Source organism: Trametes versicolor (genome assembly GCF_000271585.1).
Source record: "Trametes versicolor FP-101664 SS1 unplaced genomic scaffold TRAVEscaffold_4, whole genome shotgun sequence".
Classification (NCBI taxonomy): Eukaryota; Fungi; Basidiomycota; class Agaricomycetes; order Polyporales; family Polyporaceae; genus Trametes; species Trametes versicolor.
This window is the reverse complement of record NW_007360324.1, coordinates 2,185,762-2,199,395: the sequence shown is the minus strand read 5'-3', so window position 1 is coordinate 2,199,395 and position 13,634 is coordinate 2,185,762. Positions and strand designations below refer to the sequence as shown.

General features: G+C 58.8%; 7 protein-coding genes and 1 non-coding gene across 8 annotated transcripts; 3 read left to right on the top strand and 5 right to left on the bottom strand.

Moving 5' to 3' along the window:
* Positions 1 to 165: 165 nt before the first annotated feature.
* TRAVEDRAFT_146369 (uncharacterized protein) lies at positions 166 to 1,061 on the bottom strand. Its single transcript, XM_008038755.1, has 6 exons — positions 805 to 1,061; positions 686 to 733; positions 592 to 629; positions 458 to 539; positions 340 to 404; positions 166 to 285 (listed from the first exon to the last, which is right to left on the bottom strand). Exons 1-6 carry the CDS (start codon positions 977 to 979, stop codon positions 268 to 270), a joined length of 426 nt encoding a protein of 141 aa, XP_008036946.1. The 5' UTR covers positions 980 to 1,061; the 3' UTR covers positions 166 to 267.
* A 591-nt stretch (positions 1,062 to 1,652) lies between these two features.
* TRAVEDRAFT_71035 (glycoside hydrolase family 3 protein) lies at positions 1,653 to 4,883 on the top strand (the record flags this gene model as incomplete). Its single annotated transcript, XM_008038754.1, has 12 exons — positions 1,653 to 1,808; positions 1,870 to 1,920; positions 1,974 to 2,154; positions 2,207 to 2,357; positions 2,430 to 2,477; positions 2,539 to 2,640; positions 2,720 to 3,204; positions 3,262 to 3,598; positions 3,666 to 3,804; positions 3,865 to 4,083; positions 4,142 to 4,416; positions 4,472 to 4,883. 12 exons carry the CDS (start codon positions 1,653 to 1,655, stop codon positions 4,881 to 4,883), a joined length of 2,556 nt encoding a protein of 851 aa, XP_008036945.1.
* A 148-nt stretch (positions 4,884 to 5,031) lies between these two features.
* On the bottom strand, positions 5,032 to 7,934 carry TRAVEDRAFT_36354 (uncharacterized protein; the record flags this gene model as incomplete). Its single annotated transcript, XM_008038019.1, has 12 exons — positions 5,032 to 5,055; positions 5,108 to 5,216; positions 5,270 to 5,637; positions 5,702 to 5,914; positions 5,962 to 6,048; positions 6,106 to 6,149; positions 6,214 to 6,444; positions 6,496 to 6,802; positions 6,855 to 7,318; positions 7,408 to 7,477; positions 7,534 to 7,740; positions 7,800 to 7,934. 12 exons carry the CDS (start codon positions 7,932 to 7,934, stop codon positions 5,032 to 5,034), a joined length of 2,259 nt encoding a protein of 752 aa, XP_008036210.1.
* Positions 7,935 to 8,189: 255 nt separating this feature from the next.
* Positions 8,190 to 8,513, top strand: TRAVEDRAFT_118592 (uncharacterized protein; the record flags this gene model as incomplete). Its single annotated transcript, XM_008038753.1, has 3 exons — positions 8,190 to 8,219; positions 8,278 to 8,388; positions 8,442 to 8,513. Coding segments are annotated over 3 exons (213 nt in total), but the record flags the coding sequence as incomplete, so codon positions are not given.
* A 73-nt stretch (positions 8,514 to 8,586) lies between these two features.
* On the bottom strand, positions 8,587 to 9,326 carry TRAVEDRAFT_36352 (COQ7 protein; the record flags this gene model as incomplete). Its single annotated transcript, XM_008038018.1, has 3 exons — positions 8,587 to 8,794; positions 8,848 to 9,047; positions 9,099 to 9,326. The coding sequence occupies 3 exons, from the start codon at positions 9,324 to 9,326 to the stop codon at positions 8,587 to 8,589; spliced, it is 636 nt and encodes a 211-aa protein (XP_008036209.1).
* A 250-nt stretch (positions 9,327 to 9,576) lies between these two features.
* TRAVEDRAFT_146360 (uncharacterized protein) lies at positions 9,577 to 10,839 on the top strand. The gene is made up of 10 exons (XM_008038752.1): positions 9,577 to 9,624; positions 9,676 to 9,734; positions 9,787 to 9,850; positions 9,904 to 9,956; positions 10,024 to 10,119; positions 10,173 to 10,312; positions 10,375 to 10,391; positions 10,447 to 10,530; positions 10,594 to 10,633; positions 10,690 to 10,839. Exons 1-10 carry the CDS (start codon positions 9,605 to 9,607, stop codon positions 10,699 to 10,701), a joined length of 585 nt encoding a protein of 194 aa, XP_008036943.1. The 5' UTR covers positions 9,577 to 9,604; the 3' UTR covers positions 10,702 to 10,839.
* Positions 10,840 to 10,906: 67 nt separating this feature from the next.
* Positions 10,907 to 11,002, bottom strand: TRAVEDRAFT_t52. Its single transcript has one exon. It is a non-coding gene; the product is annotated as a tRNA-Leu (tRNA).
* An 87-nt stretch (positions 11,003 to 11,089) lies between these two features.
* On the bottom strand, positions 11,090 to 13,632 carry TRAVEDRAFT_165758 (WD40 repeat-like protein). The gene is made up of 3 exons (XM_008038751.1): positions 13,485 to 13,632; positions 11,523 to 13,283; positions 11,090 to 11,463 (listed from the first exon to the last, which is right to left on the bottom strand). Exons 1-3 carry the CDS (start codon positions 13,566 to 13,568, stop codon positions 11,323 to 11,325), a joined length of 1,986 nt encoding a protein of 661 aa, XP_008036942.1. The 5' UTR covers positions 13,569 to 13,632; the 3' UTR covers positions 11,090 to 11,322.
* Positions 13,633 to 13,634: the final 2 nt, after the last annotated feature.

The following is a 13,634-nucleotide window of genomic DNA, read 5'->3' as shown; positions in this document are numbered from 1 at the left end:
GATTCATATGGCGACGCCCATGTATCTGGACATGGACTTTCGCTGTAATTTCCAAGTTATAAGTCTGACCGGAGGATTACGAGTTATCCTGACATCTCCACGCGTGAACTCACCACAGCAGGCACGGCGGTATAGAGCGTTCTGCACAGGACACAAGTCGCAGTTCTGCATGATACATCAATAGTAGGCGGTGGTGACACAATCCCCGAGGTACAATACAAGTACAACCTTTCTGGTATCTGCTTCGCTCTTCAGCTACGCCTGCGATCAGCTCTCCCATTTGGTCTGCAGGTGATATCAGCGACGTGCTACAACGAGGAGTCCGGTAGCTGGGCTCACATCGGGATGCTTCTTGAATTCCTCGTACGCAACGCGGTTAAAGAAGCTGACTTCAGACTCGTTCTCTGGAAAAGTCCAGTCAGCAAAACGATCCACGTCCTAATTCGGAACGACTAACCGAGACCCAAGTCCGCCAAAGTCTTCGAATCGTCCTCGAATATCCACTCGTCGTGATCGAGGTTGATGATGAGATTTGTCGTCTACAAAACAGTTCATAAGTGAATTTGCTTAGGATGAAGCAGAAGCACCGACCTTCGCTCCGTGCGCCTTTGTATAAAGCTTGATCGTATCTACACCCGACGGTCAGCGGGCCGGATTATTGATAGATAGAAAGGGGAAACTGTACCGAACGTCGCATTGCGGTACGGCTTCCATCCGCCCTGAGTTTGTATCGCTGCAGCAAGGAGGTCAGAAGGTCAGTGGGCTAAAAAAAAAAAGTCGACGTATGGCAGCGCGATCGATTACCTTGCCGTACCGTATCCTTGAGCTGGCCTACTGTGGTGGTCTCGAGGTTGACATGGTGCAGCACGAGACTCTTCTCTGTGCGGTACTCAAAGGACTTGATCACCCGGATGGTGAGGGTGGCGTCGGTCTTGGGGAGGGCGAGGTTGAGTGGGGTGTCCGAGATGCCGTCTGACATAGCTGGCTGTGGTGTGGTGAGTAGCGAGAGCGGTCAAGCTGCGATGCTATGTCGTCTTGCGTTATGTGTACTTTTGTATTCTGAGTGGGCGTGGTGAACGTTCAAGACGATCCTCGAACTCGCCGGCATCGGCCGATCCATCTAGTGCACGGTCCGCACCTTTGGGCGTCTGTTGGAGGACGCTCTTTGGACGGTCTGCGACTCTCACCGGGGCCATCGACGCTCGGCAGAGCCAGCGCCGCGCTCGTGTGCATCTCATGACACCGTTCTCCTTCTAAAAGACCGAATGTCGGCGTCATGTCGTCAGGTACGACCATCTTTGCTGCAACCCGCAACGTCCCAATTCCCCGGTCTGGCACATATGGGGTTTGTTCGTAACACTCCGCGGCATCTAGTCTACTCAGGGTTATATAGCACGTCTATTCTCGCACCCCTTCATTTGCAGAGAGAAGACGAAGTAATGCGGGATTTCACAGGGAGGCCCTGGGAGGTCGCGCTGGGTGCGTCATTTGCCTCCTTTCGCGTGATGTTTGTACACGCTTCCGAAGTTTCTCCGCCTCGACGCTGAACATATAAATTGTTCACAGGCTAGGTACGGCCCGCTTCGGGCACAAGCCGTTGCTCATCTCGCCCACCTCATACACAGAGACCCACCAGTAGAGCTCGCCAACTGATGTCTCGCAGCTTTCTCGACGCCTCCATCCCCGACCTGGTCGGCAAGCTGTCTACGGATGAGAAAATCAAGCTCCTTAGCGGTCCTAATTGGTGGAACACCAATGCTATCGAACGGCTTGGTATCCCCGCCGTCCGGATGAGCGACGGTCCCAACGTCTGTTGAGTACACACCATCTAACCCGTCGAAGTTATTGACGCTATTTGCTTGCTACTAGGGAGTAAGAGGCTCTTCCCACTTCGTATCTACTCCGGCGCAATGCCTCCCTGTACGTCGCGGCTCTCTAAATGCCATTTGCGTCATTTAAGCCATTCACTTCAGTGCGCGACGTCCCTGGCGTCCACCTTTGATCCCGACCTGCTGTTCGAGGTCGGGAAATTCCTGGGCGAGGAGGCCAAGATCAAGTCCTCCGTCATTCTGCTCGCCCCGACGTGCAACATTCAGCGCAACCCGCTGGGGGGACGCGCCTTCGAGTCATTCTCAGAGGACCCCCACCTATCTGGTCATTTCACACGGACGTCTCTCGCTTTACGTCGGCGCTGACCATATAACAGGCTCCTTGGCGGCTGCGTACGTAAACGGCCTCCAGTCACAGGGCGTCGCTTCGACCATTAAGCACTTCGTCGGAAATGACCAAGAGCACGAGCGGACCGCCGCTGAATCAGTTATGTCCGACCGCGCCCTGCGCGAGATATACCTATACCCGTGCGCACGCAAACACTGACGTTTCTGGGACATTTCACGAACACATGCCGGCATTATTGCCCGGTCTGTCAGGTTCATGCTGGCGCAGAAGAAGGCCCGCCCCTGGGCCTTCATGACTTCGTGCGCATCTCTTAGCGCCGCTCTACTCAGTCTGCGCGCTGCTGATCTTGTGCGAATTTAGGTACGGAAGAATCAACGGCGTACATTGCGCCGAAAACCCGACGCTCCTAAAGGACATCCTGCGCAAAGAATGGGGCTTTGACGGCATCGTCATGAGCGACTGGTGCGTCGCGCCGCCGCAATGCCCCCTTCGCACATTCTGATACCCCGGCGGCCATTTCCTTTTCGCTTCCCCTTCGCAGGTTCGGCACGTACAGCGTCGACCTCTCGATCAACGCCGGCCTGGACCTCGAGATGCCCGGGCCGCCGCGCTGGCGCACGCAGTTGCTCGTGAACCACACGCTCTCTTGCCAGAAGGTGCTCCCATCGACGCTCGACGAGCGCGCGCAAGACATCCTCTCCTTTGTGCAGCGTCAGGCACAGAGGAACCCTGATGTCGTGTTTGGTGACGGGGAAGAGCGCACGCGCGACTCACCGGAGGGACGCAAGTTCTGCAGACGGTTGGCGGCTGAGGGCATCGTCGTGCTGAAGAACGAGCAGGACGTCCTACCGATAGAGGCGAAGAAGGTGAAGCGCGTTGCGCTGATTGGGCCGAACATGAAGGACAGGATCATCTCGGGCGGAGGGTCTGCGGCGCTGAAGGCGAGCTACATCGTCACTCCCTACGCGGGTATTGTGGATAATGCACCGAAAGGCATCGAGTTCGACTACGCGGTTGGCTGCTACGGTGAGCATTGCTCAACACATCGAGCTAGCGATGTCATCGCTGACGAACACGATTTAGCGTACAAGTACACCCCGACGCTCGAGGCGTACCTGAAGACCCCTTCAGGGCAGCCCGGCTGGTCGTGTACCTTTTACAACCACGATGCCAACGGAAACCCCACAGGCGACGCGGTTGCAGAATTTGTCCTCCAAGACACCCGTGTCAAGCTCAATGACTTCCTGCCTAAGGGCCTGACTGAGACATGGACCATCAAACTTCACGGAAGCTTGACGATGGACAAGACGGCTGATTATGAACTGGGCCTGACCGTTGCGGGGCGAGCGAAGCTGTTCGTCAACGACAAACTGACCATCGACAACTGGACGAAGCAGCGGCCAGGTGACTTTTTCTACGGGTATGCGAGCTGTTGCATAGTCTACTCGGGATGCTGAACGCTGACGCCTGTACTTGAACGTATGCAGTCAAGGTACGGTAGAAGAGCTGGGCACCGTCTCCCTGACGGCGGGGAAGCCGGTCGACATCGTTGTCGAGTACACGAACACCAAGGCCCCTGAAGACACAGAATCGGACCGTTCGCAGCCCGCCCTGATGCGCGGTGTGGTACGTCTTGACCTTCCGTGCTTCGCCTCAACCCACAACGCTGAGCGCATGTCTATCTAGCGGCTTGGAGGTTGCGAGAAGATCGATCCCGAGGAAGCTATGGCTGCGGCTGAGAAGCTTGCAGCCTCGTCCGACGTCGCTGTAGTCGTCGCTGGGCTCTCTCCCGACTGGGAGAGTGAGGGCTTCGACCGTCCGACGCTGGAGATGCCCGGCACCCAGAACGAGCTCATTGCGCGCATCGCAAAGGCGAACCCGAACACCATCGTCTGCATCCAATCGGTAAGTCCACACCAGCAACACCCCATGTCACTCGCTGACCCTCTGTGTCCTTTCTCAGGGCTCTGTGGTCGCGATGCCATGGGTGCACGACGTGCACGGCATCGTGCAGGCATGGTACGCGGGGAACGAGACTGGAAACGCGCTTGCGGACGTCCTCTTCGGCGCGCTAAACCCGAGCGGCCGCCTCCCGATAACGCTCCCCGTGCGCGTGCAGGACATCCCTGCGTTCCCGAACTTCCGCAGCGAGCACGGGCAGATCCACTACCGCGAGGACCTGCTCGTTGGGTACAAGGGCTACGCCGCGCGCGGCATCAAGCCGCTCTTCCCGTTCGGGTACGTCGGTCCTCCCAGGGGTGGTTGGGGATCGTGCGCTCACAACGGTTTACAGGTTTGGCTTGTCGTACACGACCTTTGCCTTCTCCGACCTCAAAGTTGCGTCAAGCGTGCAGTCGGGCGCGGCAGATCACTTCGCGGTGCAGGTCGAGCTCACAGTCACGAACACCGGTTCCCGCGCAGGGTCGGAGGTCGTGCAACTGTACGTCTCCCTGCCCGACATCGGGCTGACTACCCCGCGGCTGCAACTGCGCGCATTCGCGAAGGCGCGTGATCTCGCACCGGGGGAGAGCAAGCGCGTCGTGCTCGGGCTGGACAAGTACGCGGTGTCGTACTGGGACACGACGGGCCAGCAGTGGAAGGCGCCGAAGGGCACGTATGGGGTGCATGTTGGGAAGAGCAGCGAGGATATCGTTCTGGAGAGCGAGTTCCAAGTGGAGAAGGAGTTTACCTGGGTCGGGTTGTGATGTATGACGGGAACACCTTGTAGAATAGGAGCAAAGCACTTCGACAGTATACAATTGCAAGCGAGCACACGAAGATTATAGCACAAGTGGTATGGATAGCGGAATAAGATAAGAACTACAGCAACACTCCAGGCGAGCGGATCTGCATTCAGTTGCCATATCGCTCGCGCGCCTGACAGCGAACTTTAGTAAGGCAACAGAGTCAAATGAAGCTCCGGGCTTACCGCATCCTTCGCCAGGTTGACGTAGCCAGAGTAATCGTTCGCAATCTTCGTGATATCCTTCGCCTTCGCGGCGCCCAATCCAACACCTGCAGCATAGATGGCAGGTTGACTGATACCGACGTCAGCAAAGTCGAAGCACGCGAACGCAGAGAGAATACAGACATTGGATCCACCCTGCCCTCTCCGCCTGTCCCGAGACCTTGGCCCTCCTTCCAGCCCATCATCTTCAGCAGCTTATTCCCGACGTTGTTCTCATCCTTGCCAGGGTTGAGCGGGGGTGGAGGCGGCGACGGTGGAGGCGGAGGCCCCTCTGACTTGCGCTTCGCTGGTGCGGACACCTCGCCGGGCACGGGTCGCGGGATGTCCGGCTGGTTGTGCATAACGCGACGCTCAGAGGCGCGATCGCGGTATTTGGGTTGCTGTTGCTGCTGTTGCGCTTCCTGAGCTTCCTGAGCCTCCAGAGCCTTTGCGCGAGCGGCGGTGGCTTTCTCGCGTGCGATTTCGCGGAGTGCGGCGTCTCTGAAGTTTTTCTAGTAATAAGATGAGTATTTGTTATATGGGGTGCATCGAGGGAGAGTTGCGACGGTGAAGTACCTTATGCAAGTCTGATTCCTTATTGTGCCTCTTGAGCTGATCGAGAGTCTTGAACTTCCGTGCGCATAGCAAGCACGTCATTGCTGCGGTATCCGAAAACTCGAACTCTGTCTCAGCCTCTGGAGGAGTGGCAGCCTTCACCGGCACCACTGGGGTAGGTGCTGGGACGGGGACATGCACGGGAGCGATGACAACGGGTTTTGGGGTTTCAGCCTGTAGCGGTTGAATATCAGCACACCTATCGAAATAATGATGCTCACCGGTTGTACAGTCACAGGCATCTCTTGCGGGGCATCGTGGTGGAGGACGTCCTGCACCTGGTTCCACTTGGTGATGTTGTTGGCAGTCTGCAGACGCGCTGTCCTTTAGCCCGCGGACACATAGCTCCAGTCGTTGCAACTGACCTTCTTACTGGCAATCAACGGCGCAACTCTCTTAGCAGCGGCAACTACAGCAGCCGGTATCTGTCAGCCAACCCGCACGCGCAACTGTCTCCCAACGGCCAGACAAACCCTTCGGATCTTCGGTCGTGGTCGTCTCGTTCGCAGCGCCGTCCTCATCTCCCTCTCCCCCGTCATCCATGGAAAAGGCCTGCGTCAGGGGCACGGGCTTCTTGGGTAGACCAGACGGACCCCCCTGCCCAGGCTTGCCAATGGAGAAGCCGCCCTTGAAAGCCAACGTAACAGGCTTGTCAGACACGGGCAGCGCCGACGCCTCCACCTTGGCTCCCAGTGCGTTCGCATCTGCTGCGGGTGTAAGAGCGGTCTTCAGTCACCCTTGCGAATAGTACAAACCTTTCTTTTTCTTCTCTTTCTTCTCCTTTACTGCGGGCGCCGTTTCCGTAGCTTTCGCGGGCTCCTCGACCTTGAATTCGAGGATCATAGCCGTAGACGCTTCGTCCCAGTACCTCAGCCATACCCCTTCGGTGCCGCCCAGACTCGGCGTCGACAATAGACATGCTTCATCGCGCAACGCGTGCTCTGGGATGGGCTGGAAGGAGTACGGATGTGCGAACGAAGCTGCGACTGGTCGATCCGAGATGCGGAAGCCATTGGGGTGCAGCTGGGGCGACATCGTCGCTGCGAGCACCGCAGAAGCGGACTATAAACCGCTGTGAATGATGTTCTTCGTGTTAGAATGGGGGTTTGCTTACCTGAACGTCAACAAACTCGACGAATGCGAACCCCCAGCTGTTATTTGTGCTCTTGTCCTTGATGAGGACTATCCTCCGCATACCCTTTGCGCCGATCTTGCCTATGCCTGAAGAGGACCTCATGGCCTGGGCAATAGCCTGAGGTCCCGACAGGGGGTCAAGGCCGCGGAAGAGTAGTATAGGAGCCTGCGTGTTCCCAATGTCGCGGGTGCCATCGTTCGTCTGGAATGGCCCCTTCGCGCGTCTCTCCCCAGGCGCTGCGCTCTGCGAGTAGTCAATCTTGATGCGACGACCGCCTGGGGGTGCGGGGTTACCGCCTTCGAGGGCGCGGTAGAAGGCCGCAGTCGCGGTTGCGCCATGAGACGCGGGCGGGGGGACTTGAATGAAGGGAAAGAGCGGGTCGACGAAGGCGCGGGCGTGCTCGGTGCTTGTGAACTGCGCGAAGCCGAAGCCTTTGGAGACACCTGTTGTGCGTGCGTGGTCGGGGCGCGGGGCGGAGAAAGAACACGTCAATGCGCTGTTGCATGCAAAGGAAGTACGAAGGGGCAAGTGCCTGTAGTTCTGTCTCGGATTACGGTGACCGACTCGATGCTGCAGCTGTTGCTGGTCAGGTACGCCTGCATCTGGAAGGTGGCTAAGATTTAGCGCGGGGACTGGGCGTGCAGGGTGAGCGACGCACATCCGACTCTGTGAAGTCGGGATCGAGGCCGAGGAAGATAACATGAGGACTGGGGTCGCTGGGGACGAGCCGCTTCTTGTTGTACGGGCCGCCACCGCCGACGCCTCCACCACCTACTCTTGGGTGGCGGTCATCTTGGTAGAAGCCCTGGTCGTACTGTTGGCCACCGAAGCCGGAGTTGTCGTATGCTTGAGATGGATCGTAACCCTATGTGAGATGAACGGTGAGGCCAAACCGGGTAGAAGGCGGAGGAAGCCGCAGCGCACGCCGTCGTTGAATTTCCTACGCTTGCTATCGCCGTAGTAGTCCTCTTCACGCATGTGGGTGTTTGGTCGCATTGTGGGATTCCAAGGCTCGTACTCTGCCTGCTTTCCTTGATCCCATTCTCTGTTGAAGGCCATGACGGAGGAAGGGAGTGAGTCGGGACGGGGGAAAGGACGGGGATGATGGTGGTTAGCGGAAGAGAGTTGGGCGCTTGGGCGGACCAACAACTCTGTGATTGTCTTCCATCATGGCTGCAGGACACGGTGCGCACCCTCCCCCTCGCTCTTTCCCTCGTAGCTGACAGACCCTCGCAATGTACAGGGTACACGAAGGTAGCGTGGTGCTCATCTTCACTGGGGATATACGCTCACTGCTGCGTCATGCTGTAGACCGACCCCGCCGTCGAGCGATGGAACACCATGGTGCGCCCCCACCCCCTCTTCTCTGCCAGCCACGTTTCTTAGGTCTATCCAACCACAGCGCGAGGCGGTGTACAAGAACTTCCGCTTCAACATGCGGACAGCGAGGCAGTCCATCCTGGGCATGATTGTCTTCCCTGCCGCCATCTTCACTATCGCCTACAGCCAAGACGTACGCTCCCTTCTCCTCTCGGTGCTTCCCCGCTCATTTTCCTGCAGGTAAAGTGGAACTGGGTTGGCAAGCGCAAGGGCGAATCTCTTGCACGTATCGCGCCCGCACCCGAGGCCTCAGACTGAGCTGGATGTCTACGTCTGTTCTACAAATTACTCCGGTATACTGTATCCGAGCCTCTACATGTCCGCAACCCCCTCAGAACCTCTTGCACAACTCAATGGCGACCTTACACCCTGCGCCTACCACCGTGCTCAGGAGTGCATGTGCAGGCGCTTTCTGCGAGTCGTTTTCTACCGCAATGTCCAGGTGCTCCAACTCATCATCCCTGAATTCCCTGATCACTCCCTTTAACAACGGCACACTGGGATGGTCCGCAGGTAGCTGCTCGAAGGCCTTCAGTTGGCTGCAGGGAAGGTCAGCACCCGGTTCGTGTCATAAGCGCGGGTAAGGACGCACTCGTCATAATGCTCGCCAATGACTGTCTCGACTGCCTCCGTGCAAGCCATTGCTGCTTCTTTCCCCATCAGAGCGGTGATAGCCCCGAGACCGTACCCGCCAAGGCGGGCGAACTCCCAGAGGAGTGTAGGTCGTATACCATGCTGAATTTGCAGCTTGTTCATCACGGCGAGATGCTTCTTCTCCTGGTCCCACATATCCTGTCCATTCAGGTCAAAAATAGCGGTGGGGGACGGGAGAGCAGTGCTCGCCTGGATGAGAGGTCCTGTGGCTGGATCCCGACCCAGCACGTCATGTTGTCCTTTGTAGATCCAATTTGCAGCGAGCTCTCCGGCCTGGTCTACCCTGAGTGCACTCTCTAGTTCTTCCCTGAGTGCCGGCGGAATATCGCTCGGTGTTGTGAGTACTGACGGGTCCTGAGAATGTGCAGGGTCGATGTAGGCAAATGACGGGGCGGCATGAGAGGCTGTTGAGAGCATGCGAGAAGCAGAGACAACAGTCGGCCGCAGCGCCGGATTTCGAGCGATTGCCAGCATCGCGCTCAATATTAGGGAGAGGGCGTATGGGACGGGGGAAGAGTGAGCTCACTGTGGCAGACGGCGAGCAACGGGACTCTCCGCAAGGAAATATTGCTTACGTAATGACAGTAATGGGCGTCTATGGCACGCGTAGCTGGAACGACGCGACTGGGTTCGGGTACAGTCCTCCTTCATTCCCCTCCACCATCTCCCTCTGCTCCTGTATATCCTTTCCAGCGATGAGTTCCTCTCCCGTTACGTGAGTGTTCTGCCATACTCTTCTCCGCATGTCGCGCTCAGACACAAGCAGCTTCACTCCTTCCAACACCATCGACATGGACAAGGAACGCGACTGGCCCGCGAACCTTGGTACGTGCCTGTACCTGTGTTCCACCACCCACTCCTCACCGCGCCTTCATAGGTATGCTGGACTGGGACAGCACCAGCGTTGTCTTTACCAAACGCTCCCTCCTTGAGTTCCTTAAGTAAGCCGCGCCTCCCCCGCGCACAAAGACCGCGCTAAGTGGCTTCCCCGCAGGTACGCCGGGATCACCGTCGACCCGAACTTCACCAACATTCAGAAGCTGCCGCGTGCGTGTTCTAAGTCACTGTACACCCTATCACTTTAAGCATACTGAGCCTCTTGGCAACGGTGTAGGTTACGCCACTTTCGGCAAGCTCTCGGGCGACGCGAGTGCGGCTCCCGACGCGTCCTCCGCTGGTACGGAGGCCGCCGCTACCGCCGCCGCCCCCGGTACGTATGCCCCATCATATATGGAAGAGCACCGTGCTGAACGCGAAGCTCAGCACAAGAAGTTCCGCCTGTGAGCGACTTCAAGCCCACCCGCCGTGTACGGGACCCGCCTGGTGGCCGTCAGCACAACATCTTCGACGATGTCGTGGAGGAGGACGCGCTTTCTGGCGCACCACCCAAGGCTGGTGATGTTGTACGTGGTTTCGCTCTTTGAACAAGTGGGTTGCTCGTTGACTGTGATTGTATGACTTTCAGGCAGCGGACGCGCCTAGGTAAGCTCATGACCTGGGGTAGGAGTCAGGGCGGAAATCTAACGTTACATCTCAGGAACAGGCGCACGACCAGTGTCGCTGGTCTGTGGGACGCCCCCGACAACACTAGCAACAACAGCGGATTCAAGCCTACCCGCCGGTATGTTGCTCACGGAACCTTTGAAAACAGCTGCGGTTGAATGTACTCAATGTGTTTGTTTAGTGTCCGCGAGATTCCCGGAGGCAAGGATAGCATCTCTGGTGTACGTGGACCCCTACTGCTGTATTCCTGTCCTATCTGACACACAATATCAAACAGCTGTTCGGGTGATCGCTGGAATTCGAATACGGTCGTCAGCAAGAAACGAGTATACCATGCTTGCATCAAGGAAATATGGGCGGCTTTCTTGGGATCTGTCATGTAAAATATTTGTCGTGTCTGGTGTTTGCAATCGGTGCTTGGATTGTCACAGTACTGCGTGGTGCGACCATATTCGCGACCGCGGGGAGGTAGAGTTTTGGACGTACAGACAAAATGGTGGCGGCGAGGTTCGAACTCGCGCGGGATTACTCCCATCGGGAATCAAGAAATACTTAAATCCGACGCCTTAGACCAACTCGGCCACGCCACCCCAAAGCTGAATCGGGCATCTGGCGGTTATATAGACGGTGCGCTGTTCAGGCACAGACGCACTGCTACAGAAACACTGCAGGCTCTAAAATCGCAGTGGACTGGAAGGCACCGAAAGATACAGTGAATCCATGAGCCGATCTAAGCTAGCTAAGCTAAGCATGCATGGTAAAGCGACCACCAGGATGCGGGGAAGAGCAGGATACAACAGGCGGGGAACTATGCGGGGGTATACGCTAGGGCAATATAATGTACACCGTATCTCTCAACTTCCAACTTGAACTCATCTCACCCAGAAAAACTTTTCGGGAACACGCTGCACTACCCGCTGAAACTCCAGACACGGATGTCCCCGTCGTCGCTCCCGGACACGATCTTGTCCTCGCCAAGCGCGAGACATGTCACTGCGCCCCGGTGTCCGACGAGCGTCGCGGTACAGTTGCCTTCCTCGCGCGACCACACCTGGAGGAACAAACCGCGGTAAGCATCCAGAACGCCGTGCGCAAACATAAGAAACGTACCTTGATGGTGCGGTCATGGCTGCCGCTCACGAGGCGCAGCTTGTCACTCGCGACGGCCCACACGCCCTCGATGTGCCCAAAGAGCGTGCGCTGCACCTTGCCCGTCTCGATGTCCCACACCTTGATCGTGTTGTCCAGGCTGCCCGAGATCAGCACCGGCTTCTGGCGCTTCACCGGCGAGGCGGGCGTCGTCCACTCCAGTGCAGACGCGGCGGGCGTAGTGTGGCTGCGCTTCAGCAGTGGGGAGGCGGTTGGGTACGGGGAAGAGAAGCGCGGGGAGAGCGAGGAGTCGAGGAGGAGCTCGGCGTCTGCGGCGGCGGTGGCGGGGTCGTTGGACTCGCGCCGCTCGTCGTCGACGAGCAAAAGCTTGAGGCTCTGCACCTGCCCGACGTGACCCTTGAACTGGCGCACACATGTGCGCAGGGAGAGGTCCCAGAGGCGAATCGTGCCGTCGTCCGAAGCGGAGAAGAGCATCTTGCCCGCGTCGATTTGTGGTGCTGATGACCCGCTCTCGACAGCGAGCCGGCTGGGAGCACTAGGGCCGCTGCCGCACCCGGTCGGGGTCGCGTTCGCGTCCCAGAGCTGCACGGCGTTGACCCAGTCGCAGTGCCCGCGGAGCGTAAAGCACTCGCCGGTGCGGAAGTTCCAGACCTTTACCGTAGTGTCGACGGACCCGCTCGCGAGCACATTCGAGTCGAAGTTGAGACAGACGACGCCCGCGGTGTGGCCCTCGAGCGTCTTCACGCACTGCCCGGTGCGCCAGTTCCACACGCGCATCGTGTGGTCCATGCTGCCGGTGATGAGTTTGGCCGCGTCAAATTGCAGCGCGCGGATCGCGCGAGTGTGTCCCGCGAGCGTATGCACCTCCGCGCCCGTCTCGAGGTTCCAGACGCGCGCGGTGCGGTCGTACGAGCCCGTGATGAGCACCGGGAAGGACGGGTGCGCGAGCGTCTCCGCGAACTGCAGGCACATTACGCCGTCGGTGTGCCCCTTGAGCGTGCGCACGGTGCATCGCCCGCGCCGCCAATTTCGCTCGATCGTGAGGCGCTCGCAGTAGACGTCCTTCCACGGGCGGGTTTTCAAGTCGGTGGCGGGGGTCTCGGAAAGGGGCACGATGAGGGGGTTGGAAGGGTAGGCGGAGGGGGGCACGGTGTTAACGATGGCTTCTGACGGCGGGGACGCTGCCCGGTTGCGTTCCTCTAGCCTCAACCTCTTTGCTGAATGCGTTGACGCCCCGGACGGTCCTGGCTCCGGGTCATCATGTGCTCGCTTCAGCCTAGACGTAGAGCTCGGCCCAGGCAGGCTTGGCGATGGGGAAGGCGACGAAGACACGGACGCGGATGAAGAGGACGTCGAAGCAGATGCGGCGGGTGGGAGGGGGCGGCGCTTCTTCTCGAGGATGGGCAAACCCCATCCGCACTTGAGGCACTTCTGACCGATATGCTGCTCGCAAATCCCGCGCCAGAGGATATCGTCGTCCGCGAGGCTCTTCCACTGGCGTGAGACCTGCGCGGCGCGGCAAAGAGAGGTGGCGTCGAGGTAGCCGAGCACCTTGAGGGAGACCTCGCGCGGGAGGACGGCGAAGGGGTCGATGCGGATGAGCTGCGCGAGCTGCTCGGTGAGGAGCGAAAGCTGGGAGAAGCAGCACATAGTGAGGAGCCCCTGGAGGATGAGCGCGCGCCGCGGATGGGGCGACGAGGAGAACGCGGACCAGATCGCGCTGACGGCCTCGCGCTCGGCGACGGGGAGCGCATCGAGTGCCTGGGGGCGCGGGGTCAGTACGCGCACTTTACGTGTAGATGCGGCGAGACCGTGCGCATCGGGGCGCACCCGGAACGATCGCGCGGGTGCACAGACCGTCCCGAGCGCGGGACCCACAATCATATCGCGGGCGAGCGAGTAGGTTCTCTCGCTTCGCTCGCGGCGCATCGGATAAGCACGCATCGTCTGCGGGGAGCTCACCTGCTGCAGCTTGAGGTTGGTGCCCTCGTCCGCCATGCGCTGGTGCCGTACGCAAAGTTTGCGCGCAGAGGGCTGGGAAGACATCTCCGGAAGATTGGCGGGGCCCGCGCCGGTTGGTGTGTTCGCCGATGACGATGGGAGTGGAGAGGG

Excerpts from the sequence above, each read along its gene's own strand:
- TRAVEDRAFT_146369 (XM_008038755.1), bottom strand. The coding sequence starts at position 979 with ATGTCAGACGGCATCTCGGACACCCCACTCAACCTCGCCCTCCCCAAG. Across the intron at positions 630-685 it reads GTACCGCAATGCGACGTTCG|ATACGATCAAGCTTTATACA; the intron begins GTACAGTTTCCC and ends CGTCGGGTGTAG. Across the intron at positions 540-591 it reads CAAAGGCGCACGGAGCGAAG|ACGACAAATCTCATCATCAA; the intron begins GTCGGTGCTTCT and ends ACTGTTTTGTAG.
- TRAVEDRAFT_146360 (XM_008038752.1), top strand. The coding sequence starts at position 9,605 with ATGAGTTCCTCTCCCGTTAC. Across the intron at positions 9,851-9,903 it reads TCCCTCCTTGAGTTCCTTAA|GTACGCCGGGATCACCGTCG; the intron begins GTAAGCCGCGCC and ends GCTTCCCCGCAG. Across the intron at positions 9,957-10,023 it reads CAACATTCAGAAGCTGCCGC|GTTACGCCACTTTCGGCAAG; the intron begins GTGCGTGTTCTA and ends GCAACGGTGTAG.
- TRAVEDRAFT_165758 (XM_008038751.1), bottom strand. The coding sequence starts at position 13,568 with ATGTCTTCCCAGCCCTCTGCGCGCAAACTTTGCGTACGGCACCAGCGC. Across the intron at positions 13,284-13,484 it reads CCAACCTCAAGCTGCAGCAG|GCACTCGATGCGCTCCCCGT; the intron begins GTGAGCTCCCCG and ends CCGCGCCCCCAG. Across the intron at positions 11,464-11,522 it reads GCCATGACCGCACCATCAAG|GTGTGGTCGCGCGAGGAAGG; the intron begins GTACGTTTCTTA and ends TTGTTCCTCCAG.